Source organism: Podarcis raffonei, chromosome 13, assembly GCF_027172205.1.
Source record: "Podarcis raffonei isolate rPodRaf1 chromosome 13, rPodRaf1.pri, whole genome shotgun sequence".
NCBI classification, from domain to species: domain Eukaryota; kingdom Metazoa; phylum Chordata; class Lepidosauria; order Squamata; family Lacertidae; genus Podarcis; species Podarcis raffonei.
This window is the reverse complement of record NC_070614.1, coordinates 37,731,348-37,755,528: the sequence shown is the minus strand read 5'-3', so window position 1 is coordinate 37,755,528 and position 24,181 is coordinate 37,731,348. Positions and strand designations below refer to the sequence as shown.

General features: G+C 46.1%; 2 protein-coding genes across 2 annotated transcripts in view; one reads left to right on the top strand and one right to left on the bottom strand.

Moving 5' to 3' along the window:
- Positions 1 to 222: 222 nt before the first annotated feature.
- The window catches only part of CACNG7 (calcium voltage-gated channel auxiliary subunit gamma 7), a 38,481-nt gene continuing 14,522 nt past the window's right edge, over positions 223 to 24,181 (bottom strand). The window contains exons 3-7 of the mRNA XM_053361787.1: positions 22,744 to 22,983; positions 20,866 to 20,970; positions 10,922 to 11,062; positions 6,314 to 6,459; positions 223 to 1,860 (exon numbers count right to left, since the gene is read on the bottom strand). Coding sequence (XP_053217762.1) covers positions 1,603 to 1,860; positions 6,314 to 6,459; positions 10,922 to 11,062; positions 20,866 to 20,970; positions 22,744 to 22,939 — 846 coding nt within the window. The 5' untranslated portion in view covers positions 22,940 to 22,983 and the 3' untranslated portion in view covers positions 223 to 1,602. The remainder of the gene's footprint in view (positions 1,861 to 6,313; positions 6,460 to 10,921; positions 11,063 to 20,865; positions 20,971 to 22,743; positions 22,984 to 24,181) is intronic.
- LOC128399909 (immunoglobulin superfamily member 1-like) overlaps positions 19,682 to 24,181 on the top strand; it is a 270,931-nt gene continuing 266,431 nt past the window's right edge. The window contains exon 1 of the mRNA XM_053361769.1: positions 19,682 to 19,847. The gene's annotated coding sequence lies outside the window, so the exon portion shown is untranslated. The remainder of the gene's footprint in view (positions 19,848 to 24,181) is intronic.

The following is a 24,181-nucleotide window of genomic DNA, read 5'->3' as shown; positions in this document are numbered from 1 at the left end:
GTGGGAATATTTGAGGCATTGTTGGCTGGAAGACACAGTTATTTCCTCACCCCTCCATAATTGTGTTTTAGTTGTCTCATGTGTAGGGGCACCATTTTTTTTTAAAAAAGGTCTTTTCAGATAATACATTGGGTTCTTCTCTGAAACGCTGACAAAAATAAAGGTGGTGGAAGAGCCAGGAGGTGGAGCCAGGAAGAAAGCAAATGGTACGAGATCTTGGAAGAAAATTTAGATGTCAGACTATTTTCTTCAACAATAAGAACAGAAACGGGAGTGGGGGCGTGCACATTTCCTGACAGGAAAAGGCCTTATTTTAGCCAACCCCAAATGGTGGTGCAGCACTTTGCTGTTGGGTTCCAAGGGGAAGTGCCTGAGAGAATAATGAAACCTACAGGATTGGTGCCCAAGCTGGTCATTTGTGGGCATACAAAAATGATGATTAGTCATTTCCTGTAAGAACCTAGAAGGCAAGAATGAGGCACAGAGGGAGCAGGTTTGTGTGTGCGTGTTGGGGAGGGAGGAGGACATTTAGGGCACAGAAGAACGGCAAGGGAACAGTTTCATGCTATAATTTGGTTGACTGAGATTGAGATATTGGTAGAAATAAACTGAATAGAGTATTTCTCTCAGGGCTAGTTGTTTTGAGACAAATAAACATAGCAGTATTTGTAGAGCTATGTCACAAACCGGCAAGATGAAAAGGGGAATGGAAAATATAGCACTACATTTTACCTGGTCATTTTTGGTTGAACCAAGATGGCAGTCTAATGTATTTCCTGTCATCACCTAAGAAGCTGGGATGGAAGGATGGCTGTTGTCAGGTAGATAAGCCTGAATAATTAGGGCCTTTGAAGGATGGAGGTAAAAATGTCAAGGAGATGTCGTTTATAGTCAGGAAACTAGAGAATGATGACAATGGTAAAGCAATTACTTCTTGTCAAGCTAGTTTTGTTTCTTCGTTGTTGTTTTGACAGAGGGAGATGTTGGCAATGAGCCCTCTCCTTTCAGGAATTGGATTGATGGGAGAAAATGGCTTCTGGGCATCTTCCTCTCACAAGATCTGAAAAATGCAGATGGTTTTGAACCTGCTTGCTGTCGAAACCTCTTCAGGGAGAAGGTTGAGGGGAACATGCTTCACGAGTTATTTTCCACTAAGGTTTCCAACCACCTGAGTGAAAGGAGAAGTATTCTGAGGCAGCAGAACTGAACTGGGAGATATATCTCTTCTTTCCGCTGCTCTGTGGAGAATGAACAAGGTGTGTGCATGACTTGAGTTTTGAGGGGTGGGCTTTTCAAATTGGTAGTTTCCCAGGGAAGCAAGGAAATAAGGACAGTTTCCAAGAGGGCGGAAGGGGAGGTGAGGGGGGCACTGGCAATCTCAAAAGTTGGTTGAATAGTTCCCACGAGAGAGAGAGAGAGAGAGAGAGAGAGAGAGAGAGAGAGAGAGAGAGAGAACATTTCTAGCAGAGTAGGTGGTAAAGAGTCTTTAGAGAGGGGAAGACAACCCACACTGGTAGGGGAGTCTCCTAGGCAGGTTGGGGTAGAACGATATAGTCTGCAAGCGAAAGCTGGCTTCCTTGTCCAGCTCGTTCTCTGGTGCGTCTAGCAAGGTGAGGTGGATATGTGCATATGTTCAGGGTACTTGATGGCTGGTGGGTAGTTCTGAGTCATCTGGATGGAAACGTCACTGGAGATGTCGGAGGGGCTACGTCCACGGTGCCACACTTCGGGGTGCAAGAACTGGCCGGAGTAGTCGGAGCAGTCACTCAGGCGTGGCCGGTAGAAGGCTGGGTGAGGGCGGTACATTTCCTCCTCAGCGTAGCGCTTGGTGAAGAGGTAGACAGACATCACCCCTGCGCCCTGCAAAGAGCCGTTACAGAGGGAAATATCAAGAACAAGACATACCCCTTAGATGCAACCATATGGTCTCACAAGTTATGGTGCCAGTATGTTGTGGTGTAGCGGTTACAGTGCTTGGCTAGGTATTGGGAGGCCAGGGTGCAAATCCTCGCAGAGCCCTGAAGCCTGTTGGGTGGACTTGGGGCAACCACAGTCTCTCAGCCTAACCTACCACCACAAGGCTGTGAAGATAATATGGGAAGAGGAGAACCATGCAGGCCCCCTTGACTTCCTTGGATGGAAAGTGGGGCCACAGTGTAATAAACAAATGTGTGTGCATGTGTTATGTCTGTAACTCATGTCGCTCATTGTAGCTCACCTGTGATTCACTGCATCTAGTTTCATCCCACTCAAGGATGCCTTCAGGGCATGAGGAGTCACGCTCTGGAATGCGCACATGCACAAGTAACACTGAAGCTTGTGTAGACTTAAGGCCGTAAAGCATTCTGTTGGTCACTGTGATGATACTCAGCTTTTTGCAAGTGGGCATGATCATCCTAGCCCATAGATGTTTGACTCATGCCAAACATACCAAGAACTTCCTTCATGGTTTCTGTTCAGCGTGTATTGAAGATCCTTCAACTCCTGACCCCTGTGTTCAGCATCAAATGGCCACCATTTTAATTTTCCACAGTGCCTCAGAGATAGGGAGCAATATGGGAAATTAAAGTGGCAATTCTCAGGCACCAATTGGGGGCCCCACTAGCCTAGAAGGAGGCCCACTAGAGGCACTATGCCAAAGCCTTCTTCAAGCCTGGAGGATGCGTGCTTGTGAAATCAGCACTGAAATATCCTGTCCCCCACCCCACCAATTAAACTTTAAGAACTGCCTTATATTATCAGATCAAGTTTTCAACAGCTGCCAAGGAGATGCCACTAGGAAACTCACAAGCAGGTGAGGAGGGTGATATCTATCCCCTGTTGCTACTCCTCAGCAACTGGAACATAGAAATATTCTGCCTTCATATAAGAGGCTTTCATTTATCTATTCTGGTTGGTTTTATTCACTGTTTTATCTTCTCTTTTATTCTATTTTCTCATCACTTTTCCTCATCAATTTGTATTTAAGAAAGAAAGAAAGAGTCTTCATGAAAACTGATCCACATTTTAGTGTGGCTTTCTCCTAATTTACATGTTTTGGCAAAGCAGTTTTTCTAATATAATGCTTTTTGTATGTTATTTGCGCTAAAATATGCATTTTTATGCACACTTTACCCTAGTAAATGCATTCCTGTACAAATTATTTGGCTGGAGAAGTGCGCCGCAAAATTCCGAATCGCGCGAATTTTGGATGGCTGTGTTTCGGTGCAGTTGCTGTTTCTGAAAGCGCAATTTAGGTGGAGTCACATTTAAATGCAAAGTGAATCAAATATCTCCCCCAGCCATAGTCATGTCCAGTTTGGCCCAATGTCTTATGCTGCTGCTGAATTACTGTGAGAGTCAGGGCTAGCTTATGCACCAACATTTCTTCTCTTAGCAATGGTTTTTGGGGTGGGTGTGTGAGTGCCAGTCTTTATGAAGACAAAACAGAATCATCCATGCACTATAGGAAGTATTAGCATGCTTGAAAGCCCAGTATTTGTAGAAATACAGAAAACAAACAAACAGAACTTAAGGGGAATCCCCCCCCCCAGTAGCTTCAGAATACTGAATCAGTTGGCAGGAAAAACTGAAGGGGTGTGTGTGTGTGTTGGGTGTGTGCGTGTGGAATGGTCTGGCTGGCTGAAAGGAGCAAGGGAAGAGGGTAATGTGGCTGAAACAACTAGGGAAGCTTCAAAACTCTGCTGCTCGGGCAGGTGTGAAAGAAGGCAAGAACCACCCTCTGCTCTGTTTCCCTCCTTGCTGGAGAGAAACGCACCAAAAGATGATGGAGAAAGAGGCACAAAGAGATAAAAAGGACATCATTTTTGTCTGGACAGGTAATTTCCTGGTTCATACTGAGTTTATTTTTAAATGTCCTCAGAGAAAAGTGAAAGTAAGAGCTGCCCATAGGTATAAGTGGATAACATCCAAAATGTTAATGCAACTGGAATTGGACATCATTGTGTCCACCCACCCACACAGCAAAACTCCAAAAGGTAGCAGCAAAGACGAAAGAGCTCCTGTTCTTTTTAATGCAATTCTTATTCAGTGTGAAACATTTAAAGATATTTTTTTGCTAATATAAATTCCAAAGCAAATGTGGTTCACATTGCCAGCTGGAAAAGGTAGACTTGAGGTTTTTTAAAAAATATCTTGCAGAGCCCCTTCCTTAATTCTTGTCATAGACAAGGAGACTTGGGTTGTGTCAAGATAGGTCCATTAATTTTAAGTGGAACTTAAGTTAGCCATGCCGGTGGGCCTCCTCTGGGTATGACTAAAAGCGAGTCTATCCTGTTAAAAGAGAGTCTATCCTGTCAGGGAGATGTGCCAATCTCAGATTCAGGGATTTTCTTACCCTCTAAAGCCCTTCATGTTTTGGGACCTAATATAATACAGTGGTACCTCAGGTTAAGTACTTAATTTGTTCCAGAGGTCTGTTCTTAACCTGAAACTGTTCTTAACCTGAAGCACCACTTTAGCTAATGGGGCCTCCTGCTGCCGCCGGAGCACGATTTCTGTTCTTACCCTGAAGCAAAGTTCTTAACCTGAAGCACTATTTCTGGGTTAGCGGAGTGTGTAACCTGAAGCATATGTAATCTGAAGTGTATGTAACCTGAGGTACCACTGTATCTGTTTAGGAAAGGCTTTGGCTATAATGCAGCCCTGAAGTAACATTCACACAGACAGCTGGACGCCAGGGGACATTTTAACCTCTAAGTAGTTTGCAACAGTCCTACAGTGCTGTTGAGAGATGTTGTCCAGAGGTAGAACCTTACTGCAGCCTGGGGTTTGACCAAATATGGGGCAGTAGCTTGCAACACAGCTGTAATGTTATCCTTAGTTTTTAGTCGTGTGTTTCAGGTTGGCTTGAGAGACTAGTAATCAACAGCGTAGCTGTTGTAGTATAGCTCACTGCTGTATCCTTACTGCAGGTTGAGAGACTGTGCTGAATAGAGGGGAGAATTTTGGATCAGTTCATATTTTGATGGGAACCTACCTAACCTGCACTTCCCCAAACAACATGTGGACAGGTAACCTTCAAAAATTAACACCTCTCTGAATTTTGTGGTGCAAACTTCAGCTATATACAAAAATGTGTATGTTTGAGGGAAAGTGTGCATAAATGTGCATATAATTCTGAAATAAACACACAAAGATGCATTATATTAAGGAGAACTACTTGCTCAAGTGTGTATATTTGAGAAATGTGTGCTAAAATGCTGACAGTTTTTGTGAGGACTTTTAAAAATAAAAATTTAAAAAGTAATTGCATATTGATCTGGAAAACTGAAACCATCGAGAAATTGAGAAAGAGAAACTGATACGTTTGCCCATCCCTAGCTGTGAGGGAATATTTTATAGGAGTAATGCAGTACTCTGATTCCCTGTTAATAATCCCTAATCAAGTTGCAGCAAAAGTTAAAACTGAAATTGTCCCCTGAAACCAGCCTCCAGCCAAAATGGGAGGAGGGTCATCATGCTTGGGGAAACTCCAGGGTTTGCAGAAGTTAAAATAAAATAAAAGTATATTGGTGGCAGTTGAGGAGTAGTGGAAGAAACAGAAAATAATAATAATAATAATAATAATAATAATAATAATAATAATAATAATAATATAATAATAATAATAATAATAATAATAATAATAATAATAATAATACCCTGCCTATCTGGCTAGGTTGCCCCAGCCACTCTGGGTGGCTTCCAACACATAGAATAATAATAATAAAACAGCAAACATTAATAGTAACAATCTGATCCAGTATAAAAATAACTTTAAACTTGAGGGAGTGGAAGTCTGGGCTGTCCTGCTTAGGTGGTTTGACAGGCAGGAACCCTAAACAGGAGCAATCTCTTTAGAAGGAAAGAGATGTGGTGCTCTCACTTGTTAGACTCCTAATGAGGACATGGACTGGCAGTAGTACAGTGGACACCCTTTCTGCCTTCTGGCCTTAGAAGCCCTGTAAGGCCAGCAAAGGAAAACTTGCTTTACCCCTTGGCCAAAATTTAAACCTGCGATTCAAGATTGGGAGTCAGGAGAATGTGTGTGTGTGTGTGTGTGTGTGCGCGCGCGTGTGCACATGTGCAAGTGCAATGTGGGAGGTAGTGTTGTGTAACAGAGTGCCGGACTTCGACTTGGGAGACCAGAGTTTGAATCCCTGCTTAGCCATGAATCTCACTGGATGACCTTGGTCCAGCCACACACAAATTCTCAGCCTAACCTACACCACAGGGTTGTTGTGAGGACTCATGGGGATGGGGAGAACCATGTCCATCACCTTGAGCTCCTTGGATGAAAATGTAATCGATAAATAAATGCTGGGAACTGTACCTCTTTGAGCAAGAAGGAAGAAGCAGCAAAGGCAAAGGACCATCCGTAGCGGTATTGGAAGTACTGCTCTGAGCCACTGGGGCGGTTCATCACTTCGTCGTTGATGCTGGAGATGTACAGTACCAAGCCCACCACCAGAGAGAGCCCTACAGAAAGAGCACAGAGGGAGAGGGGTGGGAAGGAAGGAAGAGGCTGTTATTTTCAGCTGTTCATAAAGGCCTCACTTGTGGGGAGGAGCCACAGCTCCAGTAGCAGAGCCCCTGCTTCACAAGTGCAGAAGGTCCCAGTTCTAATCCCTGACATATCTAGTTAGGGTTAAGCATTTTCCGTTTGAGACCCAGGGAGAGAGCTTCAGCCAGTCAGTGTAGACCAGGGGTAGGCAACCTAAGGCCCAGGGGCCAGGGGCGGCCCAATCACCTTCTCAATCCACCCCGCGGACGGTCTGGGAATCAGCGTGTTTTTACATTAGTAGAATGTGTCCTTTTATTTAAAATGCATCTCTGTGTTATTTGTGGGGCATAGGAATTTGTTCATTTTTTTGCCCAAAATATAGTCTGGCCCACCACATGGTCTGAGGGACGGTGGACCGGCCCACGGCTGAAAAAGGTTGCTGACCCCTGGTGTAGACAGTATTGAGCTACATGGACCAATGATCAAACTCAGTATAAGGTACCTCCCTCGGTTCGTATGTTGTACCACAAACCTACCTCACTCTCCACATTGAGCTCAGAGCAGAGATGCCACTGCAAACAGCTGCAGTGTGCGCGCACACACACATGCACACACCACCCCTTTATGGGTTCCTTTCAGACTATATGTGTTGGGTGGTGGTGGTCAACAGCATGCACACATTTCTGTCTATTAATTATATCATACAGAAGGCAGCGAGAGCTATCAAGCCTGCTCCTATCTACATAATTGCACCCCTTCAGCTGCATAGCTTCATCCTGCATTGCATTTCTTGGTCGTAGTAGCATGTGACAAAGAGAAAGAGTGCTAAAATGCAGCTGGCTCGGTAGTGCAGCACGGTGCCGTACTGTGCTTGTGCTGCAGCATCACAGACAGGCCTATGTGCCGCTCTGCTTTTGTTTCCCATTAAGGGCCCAGTGCTGCCCTTATCGGCTCTCACAAATTTACTTCTGGGGTTGCCTTGCAGCCATTGCTCTTCACCAACTCATAATATCATCTGAACTGAAGAAGGCCAACCTGGACGTAATTGCCTTCCATGATCCGTTCTTCCCTTGCCATGCAATTAGAACTATAACATTTTTGTTCAGCCTCACTTGCCTGGCCCCACTGCCTTGGCCCCCATAGCCCCTCTGTCCTCCACCCCTCCAAATGACAGATGAAACACTCTTATTCTCTCAGTGGAACTGATTAGGCTCTGCAAGGCTTTGGAATTTTTTTTGGGGGGGAGGGGGAGGTTACTATTTTATTATATATTTTATCTGGCCTGGCCCAGCCATTATGCGGGATAAAGCCACTGCTTCAGGAGACAGAAACCCCACAGGTAACACACCCATGGGTGCCCCACCTGCCCCACTGCCTCCACCAGTGATGGAGAAGCGCTACTGCCATCGGTGCCAATTTTGGGCAAGATCATGTCCATTTGGGGCAAGATCTTGCCTGAAATCGGGGGGGGGGGGCTTGAGGAGCGCATGTGATTTGGAGTGAAATCTCACCCAAAATCAGTGTGCCCTTGCCCAAAATCAGTGCCGGTGGCAGTGCTGCTTCAGATGCAGCTGGGTTCAGGGCAGCAGAAGGTAGGTGGAGGGGGCAGGGGCAGGGGAAAGCAGCGCTTCCCATTTCATCTCAAGTAGTGAAATGGGATGTAAAGGTAAAGGTAAAGGGACCCCTGACCATTAGGTCCAGTCATGACCGACTCTGGGGTTGCGGCGCTCATCTTGCTTTATTGGCCGAGGGAGCCGGCGTACAGCTTCCGGGTCATGTGGCCAGCCTGACTAAGCCGCTTCTGGCGAACCAGAGCAGCGCACGGAAACGCCGTTTACCTTCCTGCCGGAGCGGTACCTATTTATCTACTTGCACTTTGACGTGCTTTCGAACTGCTAGGTTGGCAGGAGCACGGACTGAACAACGGGAGCTCACCCCATCGCGGGGATTCGAACCGCCAACCTTCTGCTCAGCAAGTCCTAGGCTCTGTGGTTTAACCCACAGCACCACCCGCATCCCTACGAAATGGGATGTACCAGCCCTGTATTTCATTATGACATTTTACCCCACCTTTACTTCCAAGGAGTTCAAGGTGGCTTTCATGGTTCTTCCTCCCACCACTTTACCCTCACAACAACCCTGTGAGATAGATGAAGCTGAGAGGCAGCGACCAGCCCAAGGTCACCCAGTGAGCTTCGTGGCTGAGTGGGGATTTGAACCCTGGTCTCCCATGCTGGCTATCTACTATGCCCCGCTGCTTTATTACTACCTGTATTTGCTGCTACTTATTGTATTAATGTTTTAATAAATATGCACAGGCAGGCAGCACCATTTGTTCCTCCTCCTCTGGTCCTCCCCCCCCCCCCGGACCCCAGTATGGATGTGGGCCTAAGGTTTCCCTGCCCGCTTCCCTCTTCTTCCCCCTCCTCCTGCACTGGGGAATGCAATGGCAGCAAAATAGTCTGAGGGAGGAGGCAGAAGTGGACAAAACTGGGCTTTTGTCGTAAATCTAAAGGCCGTTTTGTGCTTCGCTTGTGTTCTGGCACTTCTGTCATGCTTGAGTTGGAGCGTGACAGAAGTGGAGGGTGGATGCGGCAGGATGCAGCTCTTTGCTCCCTGCTTTGCTGCCATTCCTCCGCTTCCTCTCCTTCTCCCATGCTGGCCAGGGAGTGCCCCCCCCCCAGGGGCCTTAGCAGTAATGCCAGCTCACCTGCCTTCTGAAGTGATGGCTGCTTACTGCTGGAGCTGGTGGGCAGGGAAGCTAATGGGAGGTGAAGCCAGAGGCAATTCTGGGGTTGTTTTTCCCCCCTGTCCTCCTCTCTTGCAAAAATACAGTGGATGCTTTAGCAATTCTCAGACCAAAGCATCGGAGGAGAAAAGCTGGAGACAGAGAAACTTCACACTTGTACAAGCCAGCATCCAGTATCTAAATATCTAGCTAGATAAATGAGTCTTTATAACAAGTGTCTGCAAGTTTGAGGTTTAGTCTTGTTTTAAATGCATTTGCCCTTTATGGGTTTTTTTAAAACTTTTTTATTTTATATGTAAATTGCCTTGAGATGATGGTTTAGAAGGTGATTAATAGTAATAATCCTGTAATTTTTCAGTTCTGCTTTTACCAAGATGGATGGAAAGAATGCCAGGGAGTCTTGGAATAATAAGATAATTATGAATATGACTCTGGAAGTGGGGCATGAGACTGCTGGACTTTGGATTTGGGGTGTAGAAAAAATAATGGTAGGACCTTGCCCCTGGTGTTGGTGGGGGGGGGCAGAGAAAGGGTGTAACAGGGAAGGCATATTCCCACCTTTCCCAGCTCCTTTCTAGTTGGTGCTTCTTCAGGGTGTTTGAAGAGAGCATTGCTGAAGCTGTCTTGGAGAGAAGAGTGATAGCTCAGGGGCAGAGCACCAGAAAGTGCCAAATTCAATCCCCAGCATCTCCAGGTGAGGCTGGGAATGATGCTTGTCCGAAATCCTAGATAACCGCTGCCAGTGAGATCAGGGGTGAGGAAACTGTGACCCTCCAGGTGTTGTTGGGCTACATCTCCCATCATCTCTATTAATTGGCAATGCTGGGTGTCCAACAATATCTGGAGGAGCACAGACTTCCTGGACCTAAGCTAGGTGGACCAATAGTTTGCCTTGGCAAAAGGCAAGTTCTCATTCTAAACTCTATAGCAGGCCATGTCAGCTGGTAAGGGATGGGAGTTGTAGTCCAAAATAGCCCTAGACTAGGAATCTTCAGAGACACAGTCCTCCACAGTTTCATGTGGAGCTACAGTCGCTACAGCCTACCTCTCCTCCCCTGAACCCTGAGGAGTCACCTCTGCCACCAGACACCAAAGGTTGGACCACAGATTTCAGAGGATTGGAAGATCACTGTGAAGAGATCCCCACAGCTTGAAAGCCTAGAAGAAGAAGCCAATGGCTGCAGGATAAAAACTTTGGCCTCACTGGCCAAATGAAGCATTCATATGGTGTAGCCGCTAGTCAATAAATAGCTAAGCCAGGCTATGAAGAACTATTTATTAGGTGCTTCAGGGCATTGACTCAGTAATGTATACAGTCTGGCTCAGCTGCATGATCGCTGACCATGGTCCTGAAATCCACACCTTGACCCTTCTCCAAGGTGCTGATGCTTGCCTGTGCTTTTCCTTCCTATCGGCCTAGCACTATGGACCTCCTCTGCACTTGGGCCATCACCAGTGTTGAGAACCCCCATGGAACAAGCTTGTGAAAGGCTACTCTGTGGCTTGTCAGTTCTTAACAGAAGTCACCGGCCCACTACAAGGGTTATAGTCCCCCTGTTGCCATGACCTATCCCTGCTCCACTCTGAAGACTACCACGCAGGGTTTATTTAGCTATCCCAAATGTCATGGTTAGCACACAGATTCCAGGAATAAATTGCCCTCTGATGAATGTTCCCCCACACCTCACCAGAGAGGATGAAGAAGATTCCTGAAACGAAAGCCAGGATGGTCCTCTGGGGGCGGATATGTCCGATGTTGCTAATGACAAATGCTGTGAAGACGAGAAAGAGGCTGACCATAGGGAAAGGGGTGGCTGTGCGGATGGTCTCTGCCAAGAGAAAGAGAGAAAGAGAAGAGTCAGATTTTCTAAGTTAAATTTGAGTCGATCCTCTTCACCAAAGCGCAGTCCTAGAACCAGGTTTGAATGCTCAGATTTCTGACATGTGAAGCAGTTGTATTCCTGGGAGAGCCCCCTGAGCACACACAGATATATTCCCCCTACTTCCTGAGTAACCACAGGCAGCATGCATTCCTTTAGGAATAAAAAGGCTGGGGCTTCTAGATGGGCTTAAACTGGCACTCTTTCTTTTAGAAATGACCCCACAGTACACACATCAAGTTTCAGTGAGTTGGATGCAAAATCATGCCTGGTTCTCTGCAAACTCTATTTATTTAAACTAACATAGCCCTTTTTCTAGAATTTGATCTTACAGACATCACAGATGAATACTCCACACATAAAATAACTCACATCTGAATGTGGCAAGCAAATGTAGTAAAATTTCCAAAGTAATTTCAGGATTGAGCTTTGATTAAATGGAAGCGGGGAGTAAAAGGAGGGGAGCAGATGATAACATGTGGGACTGAAATGTTTGAGGCAGAGCTGGCTCAAGACATTTTGCTGCCTGAGGCAACAGTGCAAAGTACCCCTGAACATGTACAAAGGCTACAGACATACCTTACAACTGAAGCATGGCAACTGTGGTTTGTTAAGGGTGCCGGAAATTGGAGTTCTGTGAGGGGTAAACTACCATTCCTAGGATTATTATTGGGGGGGGGGCATTGTGCTTTAAATGTATGGTGTGTGCACATCCAAAATTGACTTTAAAGGGACATTTAATTTCAGATCAGTAGGTAGAGCAAAAAAATTCATACTGCTATGCCACCTGCCATCTCTTCCTATAGGACCATAGATGTGGCTTCCCAGAATTAAAAGAAATGAGGCAGGGGCAGAGGTAAACATCTGCTATGACATTCAGTAAAGTGGGTCCTGGATCTGCAAAGGTTGAAGATGCCTGAATTGAAACATACAAAAGTATGTAAACCGTAATACATGCACCATAATAATGGTCCAGTGAATACATGGAGGGCACAAGGAGAAGGGGACAACAGAGGACGAGATGGTTGGATAGTGTTCTCGAAGCCACCAGCATGAGTTTGACCAAACTGCGGGAGGCAGTGGAAGACAGGAGTGCCTGGCGTGCTCTGGTCCATGGGGTCACGAAGAGTCAGACACGACTAAACAACTAAACAACAACAACAACAACAACAAAGCTTACAAGTGCTACACTAGATGCATGTCCACCACATATCAAAACATCTCTTTGCCCTTATATTCAAGAGTCCTTATCTTTAGACACACACACACCTATTTGATGTACAAATGTGCATGGGTGATAAAACTAAATCCCTTGTATATCAGTTGTTTCCCAAGCACATGGAACATTTCCACATACAGGTGAATTCTTATTTGCATGCAGATGGTCCACATTACAAAAACAACACAGTCCATTGGATAAATGCTTGCACCAATACATTCTGGAACCGATCCAAAGTGTTCTTTTCATTTTTGAGTATGATCTTAGGTCGACCATAGTCTATCCTATTTGTCAGGCCCTCTTCCCAAACCCACAAATTTGACTTTGGTATACGACATGAAGTATACTTTTTCACACACAAAAATTGAATTTTCCAGAACATAAGATTCAATTACCCCAAAGTTGCCTTTCTAAAAGTCTCTTTAAACTGCATGTCAACTGTGATTCCTGATAAGGTGATTCCTGCTTCTGTTAAAAGGGCATGAACCCCATTTGTATTTGGCAACCCTGAACACCAAAGCATCTAACCTTGATGGCTCAGAACTCCAGCTAAGGGCTCCAGCCTTTTTGGACAATGTCAAGTTATTTAAAAAATTAAGAGTGCCACTGAATATGTGCAGAGTTGACTGCCCTCCACTCTGTGTAACAGCAGCTTACTAGTAGCCATTTCTGGAGCTACAAGGTTCACTACCAAACAATAAGACACCTCTCTTGGCTGGAACTAAGGCCTAGTCTGCACATGCCGCAGATCTGAGGAGGTTGAATTCTGAGGTGGTAAATGTGCAGTAGCATTTCAGACCTCAGCTGAATGCATCACATTTTTGAATACTCCCTCAGTTTCTTCATTTGTAAAGCCCTCCCTGTAAGTTAAAGAAACAACCACAACTATAATTAGGGAGGTTCTGGCCTAGCCTGCTCCCTGCTGTGTTGGTTTGTGCATGTTGGAAGATTTCTTCTGCTAAGGGAGAATTGAAAATCCAACACCCTTCCTCACAGCTCAGTTGTAGAGCTGGAAACTCTTAATACCAGGATTGTGGGTTTGAGCCCCATGTTGGGTAAAAGATTCCTGCATTTCCTGGGAGGTTGGACTAGATGACTGTCATGGCCCCTTCCAAGTCTACAATTCGATGATTCTTCCACCTTTTTCTAGGTCCCCTCTACACCTCCAAAAGAATGGATCGTGGCAGGGTGTTGAATGCCAAAGGTGGTAGAGTGGACTGTGGGGAGGAGATAGTTATCTGTGTAAATACTCCCTGCAAGTAGAAAACTATATACTGTCGGGGTGCTGCTACTGGCTACTGGCTGCTTGCCCAATGAAGCAGAGAGACAGAGAAAAAGCGAACTTTTCAGTTCCTTTTTATTATTAGAATTACCAGGACAAAATTCCATCCACACCGTTCATTATCGGGCGTTGCCTCGAGTGAAGCTCCACTTCCTCTTCTCTGTACTTCCCTATTCATCAGACTCCTCCTCCCTCCTATGGCAGCTGTCAAGTGCCACCCACCTCTGAGCCCTCTTCTCTGCCATTCTCAATGAACACCTGGTTTGGGGTGATAGAACAGGTTCTGGGGTACTCTCCAGCGACAGCGTGTCATCCAGCCACTGCTCAGGCTCTGCGTGTTCTGTGCTACCTGGTTCTTGCTCCTCATCTTCCATTATTTCCCAGCTTATTCCTTCTTCTGGGTTGTGACCTGTGTCGAACCACTCTTCTAGATCTATACTATCGGCCCCTTCCTCCTCTCTGGAAGGCTCCTGGGCAGGCTGACTCCACCATTCCTCTTCATCTGCCCAGTCCCTCCCTGACATATACATATGCTAGAAAAATTCCAGACTTATCCACTCTGCTTTTTTTCTACTCACAGAGAGGTTTTTAAATAATAATAAAAAGCAGGAGAGCATTAAAAAGTGTGATCCCCATGCAGCTGAAGTAGTAAGATGCATTCTGCAGTCTCCTTCCCACCTTTAATCTGTGTTCACCCAGTTAGCATTAAGGCAGATGCAACTAAAAAATAGCCCTCCTAAGGGCTAGGGTAGCCAATGTTATGTTCTCCAGATGTTTTGGACTAAAATTCCCATAATCCCCGGTTATGAGCTATGCTGGCCAGAGCTGATCAAAATTAAGAGCCCACAGCATTTGGAGGGCACCATATTGCCTATTCCTGATCTAGGAAACATGCTATATGATTCCAGGAGAGAGAGAAGGGGTAAGGTGAAGATCACTCCAGAGTTTGCTCCAGCTGCCTATTCACTGGGTCATCAGTCATCAACTGCCCAGTAGGAAGAAAAGAGAGGGACTCCGGCAAAGACCATCTCAGAGCTTCCAGTGGTGACTGGAACCCATTGCTACTGGTAGGGTGGGAGGCAGGGAGTCCAACAGTAGGTGGCGCCAGAGCGAATGACAGACAGAGCTGCCCGCTGGACTGGTTGTCTGTAAAAAGGCAGGTAGGTAGGATAGGGCCTGGCTGAGGGCAAACTGAGGTTGGTGGGGCAGTGCCTGTTCACCCTTATGGGCCAGCCTCCATGGACCTCCTCCAGTGGAACTCTCTGTTGCCACCATTTTACCACAAACTGGGAAGGATCCTGAACGCTTTGTTTAAGTTGCTGCTGTTTGCCGTGGTTTCTTTAAAACATAGCTTAATGTTTCTTGCATGCCACCTTAGGAAATAAATTGTTCAAATAAATATAAAGCCTGATGCTGTCCCCGTTCCACCTCATTATCTTTCACTTGGCAACGGCAATAAAACTTAGCGCACAATGATTATGTCATCCCATGCAGTTTAGATTGCCAGGTGTTAAAGCATAGAAGGGAAGACTGAGGTATGGCGATGGTGAATTTGGCTGCAGCCTGGAAATGGAATATTGCTTGTGTGACATCACCATTAATGACGAGCTGCAGAAATCTTCTTGCTGCTGCTCTGGAAATTCAAAATATTTTTCCAGTTGAGATTATAAGAACCTAACTATTCCTTCTTTTGTCCAGCAGGGGGCAATGATATTCTCTCTCTCTCTCTCTCTCTCTCTCTCTCTCTCTCTGTCTCTCTGAATCAAACACACACACACAATTATCTCAGTTCTGTTTTCAAGATTAAGTGTTTAGTAACTGCATGAAATAAATTTGGTACTCCGGGAGGGAAACTTGAGAAATTATGTCATAATCAGAATAGAATTGTTGTCAACTGACCAGAAAAGCAAGCTGTGCTCTTGTGCCTTTTGAAAGTAGATTGATTTTGCAAGAGAACAGCAGGTGAGGCTTTTCATAGCATGGAGATCAATGGTAGCTCCTCTGCTAATGCCTGCTGCACGTCAGTTCACTTGTTCAGAGCACTGGGACTGGCTGAAATGTTGGCAACCTTGAAGCCAAGCTATTGTTAGAAGTAGGGTTTTCTTTTCAGGTAACCTGGCCTCTCCAGCTCCCACTGCAAAGGCCCTGCTTGTTAGCCTTAGCAGTCAGTTTGCTAGCTTTATTGCCTATGTTGGCTCTTCATAGCCAAGACACACAGCACAGTTGTCAAGGCCAACTAAATATTTTCAGGGCAGAGCTGTGGTGGTAGCTTCCACTCCTCTCCTCAGCTTAAAGCAGTAGTGACACCCACCCACCCACCCCCAAAATGAAAATGGGGGCAGGTACACAAGGGGCAAATTTGGTGTGTGTGTGTGTGTGTGTGTGTGTGTGTGCAAGAGAGAGAGAGAGCGCTCTGTGCCACACGTGAGAAATTTCTAAAAGAGAAACAATGGCATATTTTCTGCTAATGCTCCCATCATAGCCATCTTTTCTCTGAAGTTCCCAGTACAGGGTGGCCAAAATAGAAGGTTTGCTTAGGATTTCAATGTGAACCTCCCCAATTTGCACTTTCCAGAGAAATATATGAACCGAGAATCCTTCAAAATTCACACATCTCCCGAATTTTGTGGTGCGGTTCTCCAGCCAAATAATGTGTACAGAAATGTGTGTATTTGGGGGAAATGTGCATTAAAATGTATATATTAGCATATAACATGCATTATATTGGGGAAAACTACTTTAAATAATGCAAAATTGCATACAGGAATGTGTCTATAGGGAGAAATTTGCACTAAAATGCAGACAAATTTTCATGGAGACTTTGAAAGCATACATTGCAAACTGATGCAGTAATTTGGAGAACAGAACTGAAGACTGGAGAAAGAAGACATGGAGAGAAACCAAGTTGGCAGGTTCCTCCATCCCTAGTACTGTGAATGTGACAGTTGTACAGAAAAGGGTATTTCATCAGGTGGAACTGGCGTGCCAAGATCCACCTGTGGAAATTTCCTCTTTTACACAACTGTTAAACGCTCAGGAGCCCTGCCTGGTTTATTCACCTGGTCAGCTTAGCTCCTATTGATTTAGAGGGAGCTAAAAATCTTCCCTACCCCAGTTCTGTCACCATTGGACAGGGAACTGCTCTCTCTCGCGCGCTCTCTGCTGGAAATAAAGAAAAAGCGCTATTCTGTCTGTGGAAAGTGCCTTTCCTTTAAGTAGCCATAAGGGTCCTGCAGTGGCAGTGGGATGGAGGGTTACTTGACCAGGGAGAGTGCTGCTCCCTCTAGCCCCCCCCCCCATGCCATTTATGCCTCAAAGACTTAAGACAGTCTTCATCAACACTGTGCTCTTCAGATGTTTTGGACTACAACTCCCATCAGCCCCCAAGCTGTGGTGGCTAGGGCTTATGGGAGTTGTAGTCCAAAACATGTGATGGGCACTAGTCTGGCAAGGTTTGACCTAGGAGGAGAAGCATCGTGTAAAGCCCACCTGAAATGCCAGGTGCCACACAGACAGTCCCAAACAGTTAGCAAATACAGTGGTACCTCAGGTTACATACGCTTCAGGTTACATACGTTTCAGGTTACAGACTCCGCTAACCCAGAATTAGTATCTCAGGTTAAGAACTTTGCTTCAGGATGAGAACAGAAATTGTGCAATGGCGGCACAGCGGCAGCAGGAGGCCCCATTAGCTAAAGTGGTGCTTCAGGTTAAGAACAGACCTCCAGAAACGAATTAAGTTCTTAACCCGAGGTACCACTGTATATGTGTTTTGTTGCATGAATGGTGAACTACACCAAACTTGAGCAATTTTGGCTGTCTCTGGCTTGGTTGTCCAAGCTGCAGGTAACCAACGTCCAAACTGCTCTACTTGTTGAATAAGTGGGTATCTCCCAAACTGTGGTCCATGGACCACCAGCTTTATTCAGGTTCGTGCAGAATTCAAATCACAGACTTCAGATTATAATACAATGCAAATGTAAGAAATAAAAGACGCAATAAAAATACAATTGAAGAATCATATAGCTTCTAGCACATCAGAATTGCCACAGCAGGTAGAAAAACCATGAGGTGGGCTGCCAAGACTGCAATTTCCAAGTGGTCTGTGAGGGCAGGTAGTTTGGGAACCACAGGGATATTTCCTTGTTGTAACTAGGCCTGGGATCTTATGGTAATTAATCTAATTAATTAATTGTTGTTTTTAAATAATAGATAAGTGGATTTCTGCTGCAAAGGTGTCCTTCGGTCCTCACTCTTAAAACCAAGTTAAGCGTCCACAACATGTTGGATGCTTGAGGGGAGAAAGCTGCGGCAGTGCCAGCCAGTTTTTGTGGGGAAGAGCCATGGTAGGCCTTCTGCAGGCTCCCATAGGAGTGGGCAGCTAATGCTCCCTTTGGAAGGCAGTTCTGCTGAAACTGGCAAGTCTTACCTGCAAGTCAAGAAAGAGCAGAACTGGGGTGTGAGAAGAGCTTGTGTTACGTGTCCTTCCACAGCATTTCAAAAACTAGTCATTGTAACGGAACAGGGCCACCAGGGGGCGCCCCAATAGCTACAGATACATCCAGCCTGCACCTTAGACTGGAGTTCAGGTAATAATAATAATAATAATAATAATAATAATAATAATAATAATAGATTCACTTGCAGAAGATGCAGTGATGGCCATCAGTGTGGCTGGCTTTAAAAGAGGATTAGACAAAAATTGACTACTAACAAGGGCTCCTAACCATTATGGCTACATTCTGCCTCCACTGTCTGGGGCAGTTTGCCTCTGAATACCAGTTGCCACGAATTGCAGGCAGGGAAAACTGCTGTTGCGCTCGTGCCCTGCGAGTGGGCTCCCCTGCAAGAACAAGAAGCATTTCTACCAGCTTCATTGAGTCAAAATAGCATTCCTGAATGGACTTTGCCCCCCAAATACACATTTCTAAATGCATTTTCTGTCAAAATAGGCAGTCGTAGATGTATTCTCTTGTCAAAACCACGTACTTTAAAATGCATTGAGATACATTTTTTAGGCAAGAGCTGTACCACCGTAAGATTTGGATGAGGGTGAAATCCAGCGGATAGCAACAGTCTGATCCTCACCTTAGTCTGGCAAGTGTGGATCAGTTCAGTTTGTATTGGAATTCCCAGGGATTGAGCTCCTCAAGGAGCCCTAATCCTTCCTCAGAGAGCAGTGGGATATAAATCCATACGCTTTGGAGAGTTGGAGTTGAACGGCTTGTTAACCTTTCGCTGGCATGAGTGGCTGGCCCTGTCATTCTTCAAGGGCTCAAATCCTGCTCCATGTCGCTAGAAGTTAAATCTCTGAGCAGGTGGGTGGGCGCATAGCCTCTCTGCAGTGCATGTAGGCAAATGCCTGAACATGAGCGCAAACTGTGGCTGCCGAGGGGTATTTTGAACTGCTGCTGACACATTGGGCCGGGCCATTACATGTGCTTGTTTTGTTCAAAAGGACAACCACCCTCTTGGCTTTTAAGCCAGCCAAGGGCAAGCTGAACAGCAGGGAGCACCAACCTTTTGGAGTCCATGGGCCCATGCGCAAGTCTGAGAAGCTCTTGTGGGCAACACACACAGAGCAACGAAGAACATGCCACAACCTATCCTGTTGGCTATAACCGAATGCTTCTTGCCCATCTAATCTCAGCAAGGGGAGGGGAATCTGTGGCCACCAGAGGAGGCCTCTGTGAGCACCCTCAGGCACCATGCTGGCAACCCCTGTAGAATCATAGAATCATAGAGTTGGAAGAGACCACAAGGGTCATCGAGTCCAACCGCCTGCCAAGCAGGAAACACCATCAGAGCACTCCTGACATATGGTTGTCAAGCCTCTGCTTAAAGACCTCCAAAGAAGGAGACTCCACCACACTCCTTGGCAGCAAATTCCACTGTTGAACAGCTCTTACTGTCAGGAAGTTCTTCCTAATGTTTAGGTGGAATCTTCTTTCTTGTAGTTTGGATCCATTGCTCCGTGTCTGCTTCTCTGGAGCAGCAGAAAACAATCTTTCTCCCTCCTCTATGTGACATCATTTTATATATTTGAGCATGGCTATCATATCATCCCTCAACCTCCTCTTCTCCAGGCTAAACATGCCCAGCTCCCTTAGCCGTTCCTCATAAGGCATCGTTTCCAGGCCTCTGACCATTTTGGTTGCCCTCCTCTGGACACGTTCCAGTTTGTCAGTGTCCTTCTTGAACTGTGGTGCCCAGAACTGGACACAGTACTCCAGGTGAGGTCTGACCAGAGCAGAATACAGTGGCACTATTACTTCCCTTGATCTAGATGCTATACTCCTATTGATGCAGCCCAGAATTGCATTAGCTTTTTTAGCTGCCGCGTCACACTGTTGCCTCATGTCAAGTTTGTGGTCAACCAAGACTCCTAGATCCTTTTCACATGTACTGCTCTCAAGCCAGGTGTCACCCATCTTGTATTTGTGCCTCTCATTTTTTTTTGCCCAAGTGCAATACTTTACATATACAAGATAAAGTCAGGTGAAGGGTGCCTACAACCCTGCGCCATTGTGGAGGGGGGGGGTTGGGTGTGGGTGGAGGTGGCCAAACAAACATTTCTCATTTTAATCCAGTGTTTCTCAACCTGTGGGTCCCCAGATGTTGTTGGACTACAACTCCCATCATGCCTAGCCAGCATGACCAGTGGCCAGGGATGATGGGAGTTGTAGTCCAACAACATATGAGGACCCACAGGTTGAGAACCGCTGTAAATCTGTGAAATGTGCAACGGGGGGTCGCAGATGTGGTGGGTGGGATGGGAAGAAACAAATAAAGGCCAAAGACGAGGGGTAGGCATTCACTCTCCCTTCTCCCCAAGGTGGTTACCCCACCTTGGTTCATGGGTGGGCCGGCCCTGGGGATTTAACCATTTCCCCGCCAGCTGGGACCCTGGTCTGGAGCAGGGCCTTCATGCCTGTTATTTAGTTGAAGTAAGCCATTCATCCTATTGCTACAAGTGGGGTTAGCATCATGTCTAGGTTCATAGCCACACCATACATTTAAAGCACATGGCTTCCCTGAAGGAATCCTGGGAACTATAGTTTGCTAAGGGTGCTGCAAATTATAGCTCTGTAGTAGAAACTACAGTTCTTGGGGTTCTTTGGGGGAAGCCATGAGTGTTGCAATGGTATAAATATGCTTTAAATGTGTAGATGTGACTGAGTTCGACCTTCAGAGAGCCCCTCTTAGCTTTATTTTTCGCCATGCCCAACAAACAGAAGCGTATCGACTTACTAAGTATGTTTTCTGTGTTCTCCGTTACGAGGGGGCCTTCAGGGTCAGGGTCAGGCCTGGGCTCTAGGAAGTACTCGGAAGCAACACAACTGCCCTTTTTCTGACCTGCAGAAGAAGAAAAAACACATCACATTCATGGTGTCAAAAGCTTCTGGGAAGGGGCCAAAGGTTAGATCAGGTGGGAACCTTATACAGGTCCAAGGGGTGGAAAGGACTATATGTCACTGAGGTAGGTCTGGCCAAGTGAGAGGACCAGCAGGGCCAGCCCTACTATTAGGCAGAGTGAGGCAGGTGCCTTGGATGGTAGATGTTGTGAGGAGCAGGAGGCAGTGGCAATCCCCTATGGCCATTCCTATCCCCTGGAGCTGAAGCCCCAGCAGCAGTGGTGTTTCCTTGTTGCCAGTCTGGTTTGAGGAGGGTCTGGTTGCCTGCACCTCTCACCCATTCAGCTTCTTCCAATGGGCCACAGGCAGCCTTGCACCAAGTGAGCACCAGAGCACAGGGCCCATCTAGTCCAACATGCTGTTCCAGATGCCTGAGGAAAACCCACAAACAGGACCTGAGAACAAGAGCCCACTTGTGATTCCACCAGCAACTGGTATTGAGAAGCATAGTGAACATAGCCACTGTGGCAACGAGCCACTGACAGCACACAACTCAACTCAGGCCGCATATTTCAGTGGGCAGAGCATGTTGCTCTGCTGACTTGATGCATGCCAGTGATGCCACACTGCAGGTTTTATTTGAGTGGGTAGCAAAGCAGGGGCTAGGAAGCAAGGCCGCCCCAGGACATTTTGCTGCCTGAGGTGGTCAAGATCTGCTCCCCTCCCCAATATTCCATCCATAGAAACCTCCTGAGCTGTTGACTCTTGCTTCAAGTTGGGAAAGTTATCTTCTACCACACAAGAGGGCAGCTGACTAGCTTAGGGAACGTGCGGCTGGCACACACAACTTGCCATTGTGGCGACCTCCAAGGCATCTGAAGCTTTAGTCAGCTGCCTCACTCTGCCCAATGGCAGATAGAGCAAGCAGCAGCAGCAAGGTCGTATTATTATTATTTATTTCATTTGTGGGAGTGAGTTCCATAGTTTAACCACGTGCTTTACGAAGAAGCACTGTGTGAAAAAGAGGCAGGACATTTGCATTAGGGATTTGAGGGATGGGGAAATGAGGGCTAGAGAAGTTCACACAGGGCCTACAGGCAGCAGATACATGTATGCTCTTGCATGGGGAAAGTGACCACAGAAGGAAGTTTCAGAGGTGAACAGGTAGGATGAGGGGAATATAGAAAAAGAAGGCCAAGGAAGTAGGCTAAACCCTCACTCTGAAGGCAGTTCTGAACCTACAGAATTCTTCCACATTTTGAGGTACATGCTGCCAGTATTGATGCCACTGTGTCTTGAGTGGTAGATTAAGATTCAGTGGGCAGTTTGATCTCAAACATTTGTTTCAGGAACGAGGTTCCTGAATGATGGCTGTTCAAATCACCTTTTTGAAAGCTGAGCTGCTGTGTCACACCACAGCTCCTCGGAAGAGTTTTGCTTTTCTGTTAACAACCAGCAGTCAGATTGTGTCCAGCAACCTAAGCTTTGCAAGAGTTCAGCTGCAAGTACATGTAGACTTGCAGGCAAACAGAGCAAAACCCAGATATGTGTTGTTGTTTTTAAAGCCCCAATGCATGGCTTTACAACTCACTCCCCTCTCATTATCTCTTTCCTCAATTAGATGAAAACACAAATTATGGAAGCAGAGGAAGCCATGCAAGCCTAACGAAGCAGTTTAGATCTGGCCTAGTGACGTCATCATCTGTAACTGGAGTCTCCAGGTGTGACACGAGGCAATTTTGAGAGGGGAAACTTGACTTTTCAAGGCTCTTACCGGCAAAGAAACAGACCCTCCAGAGCCCAGCGTGCAGTGCCATGACTATCTCGGTGGTCTGGTTCTGCGGAAACACAATCCCTTCCTCCATGAACAGCCAGTAGTCAGTGCTGACGGCGATGCCCACCAGGAGCAGTCCACACGCTCCAAAAACACTAGACAGCAGGGTCAGGGCGCGGCTGCTGCAGTTACTCATCCTAGGTGACAGGGGGAGCCACTGGCCAAATGCAGCGCAAGGACCTGGAGGAGGAATTGATAACAATCAGCCAGAGAAACCAGATATTCACACAAATCACACACACACCCCGCCCAAAAGCTATACGCACATTAAATTTGAGCTTTTCCTAGTCAAACCAATGGGTTCTCAGAGGCCCCAATAGCTACTGGATCCCATATTCTTCCTCTTTAACCACAATATCTTTATTTTCACCAAGAGAACATGGCGGCTGGCTCTAAGCACCACCCTAACTCACTAAAACCTCCCAAAGAGTCCAAGGGGTCTTGGCTACAAGACCCTTCACCTTCTAACTCAGGAGTGAGGAACCTCCAGCATCAGGTGCAGGATAGGCAAAGCTGCAGCTGCCAAGGAGCCACCTGCAGGGCACAAGTGCCTTGGGGCTTGCTTTTGGTGCAAGAAGCAAGCCCTGCTGCTTTGGGGGATGAGGATTGGTTCTACTTGCCTGCCTATCAAAAGTGAGCCCATGGAGGGTTGGACACCTTTTTAATCCAGCCCACAGGACAAAAGTGGTTCTCTAACCTTGCTCTGACCCAGTAGATTTTTTAAACATAAAAATAAATCCATATCCCGTCCATTCTCCCAAAGGATGACTCAGGGCAACAAATATTTCTGTGATTTAAAAAATTACAGTTAAAAACAAAAGAAAAACATGTCAAATGCATTTAAAGACAGTTGGAAGCTTTTAAAAATAACAGAACAAAACATCTAAAACAAATTTAAGAACCAAATCAGGTGACTGGATAGTGCCAATGAAATAGAAAAGATTTCAGCAGGAACCTGCCGAATTTTAAACTTCCGTTCTACATGACAACCCTGAGAGGCCTTCTAATGACCCTCTCCTAGCTTTTGTACTCTGATGATGAACCTCTTCATGACTGCCCTCAAATCCCAGAACACTGCAGAAGATTCTGGGGCAGTGTTCTGTTTGTGTAGGGTGTCACCCAGGTCTGCTGGGCTTACCTATTACAAGGACTGAGAGGGTGCCCAAGAATACTCCCACAATGACCCTGAATAACACTATTCCTGGTACCCTAGAATATGCCCACAGTATATCCTTCAGGCAGCTGGTCCACCATTATTGGTCTCAATAAAGATCTCACAGTAAGTTTCTAAGGAGCTCCAGATTTCCTGGAAATAGTTTGAAAACTCTTCTACCAGAAATGCTTACTTCCACCTACATATTCTCCTTAAAGGTAAAGT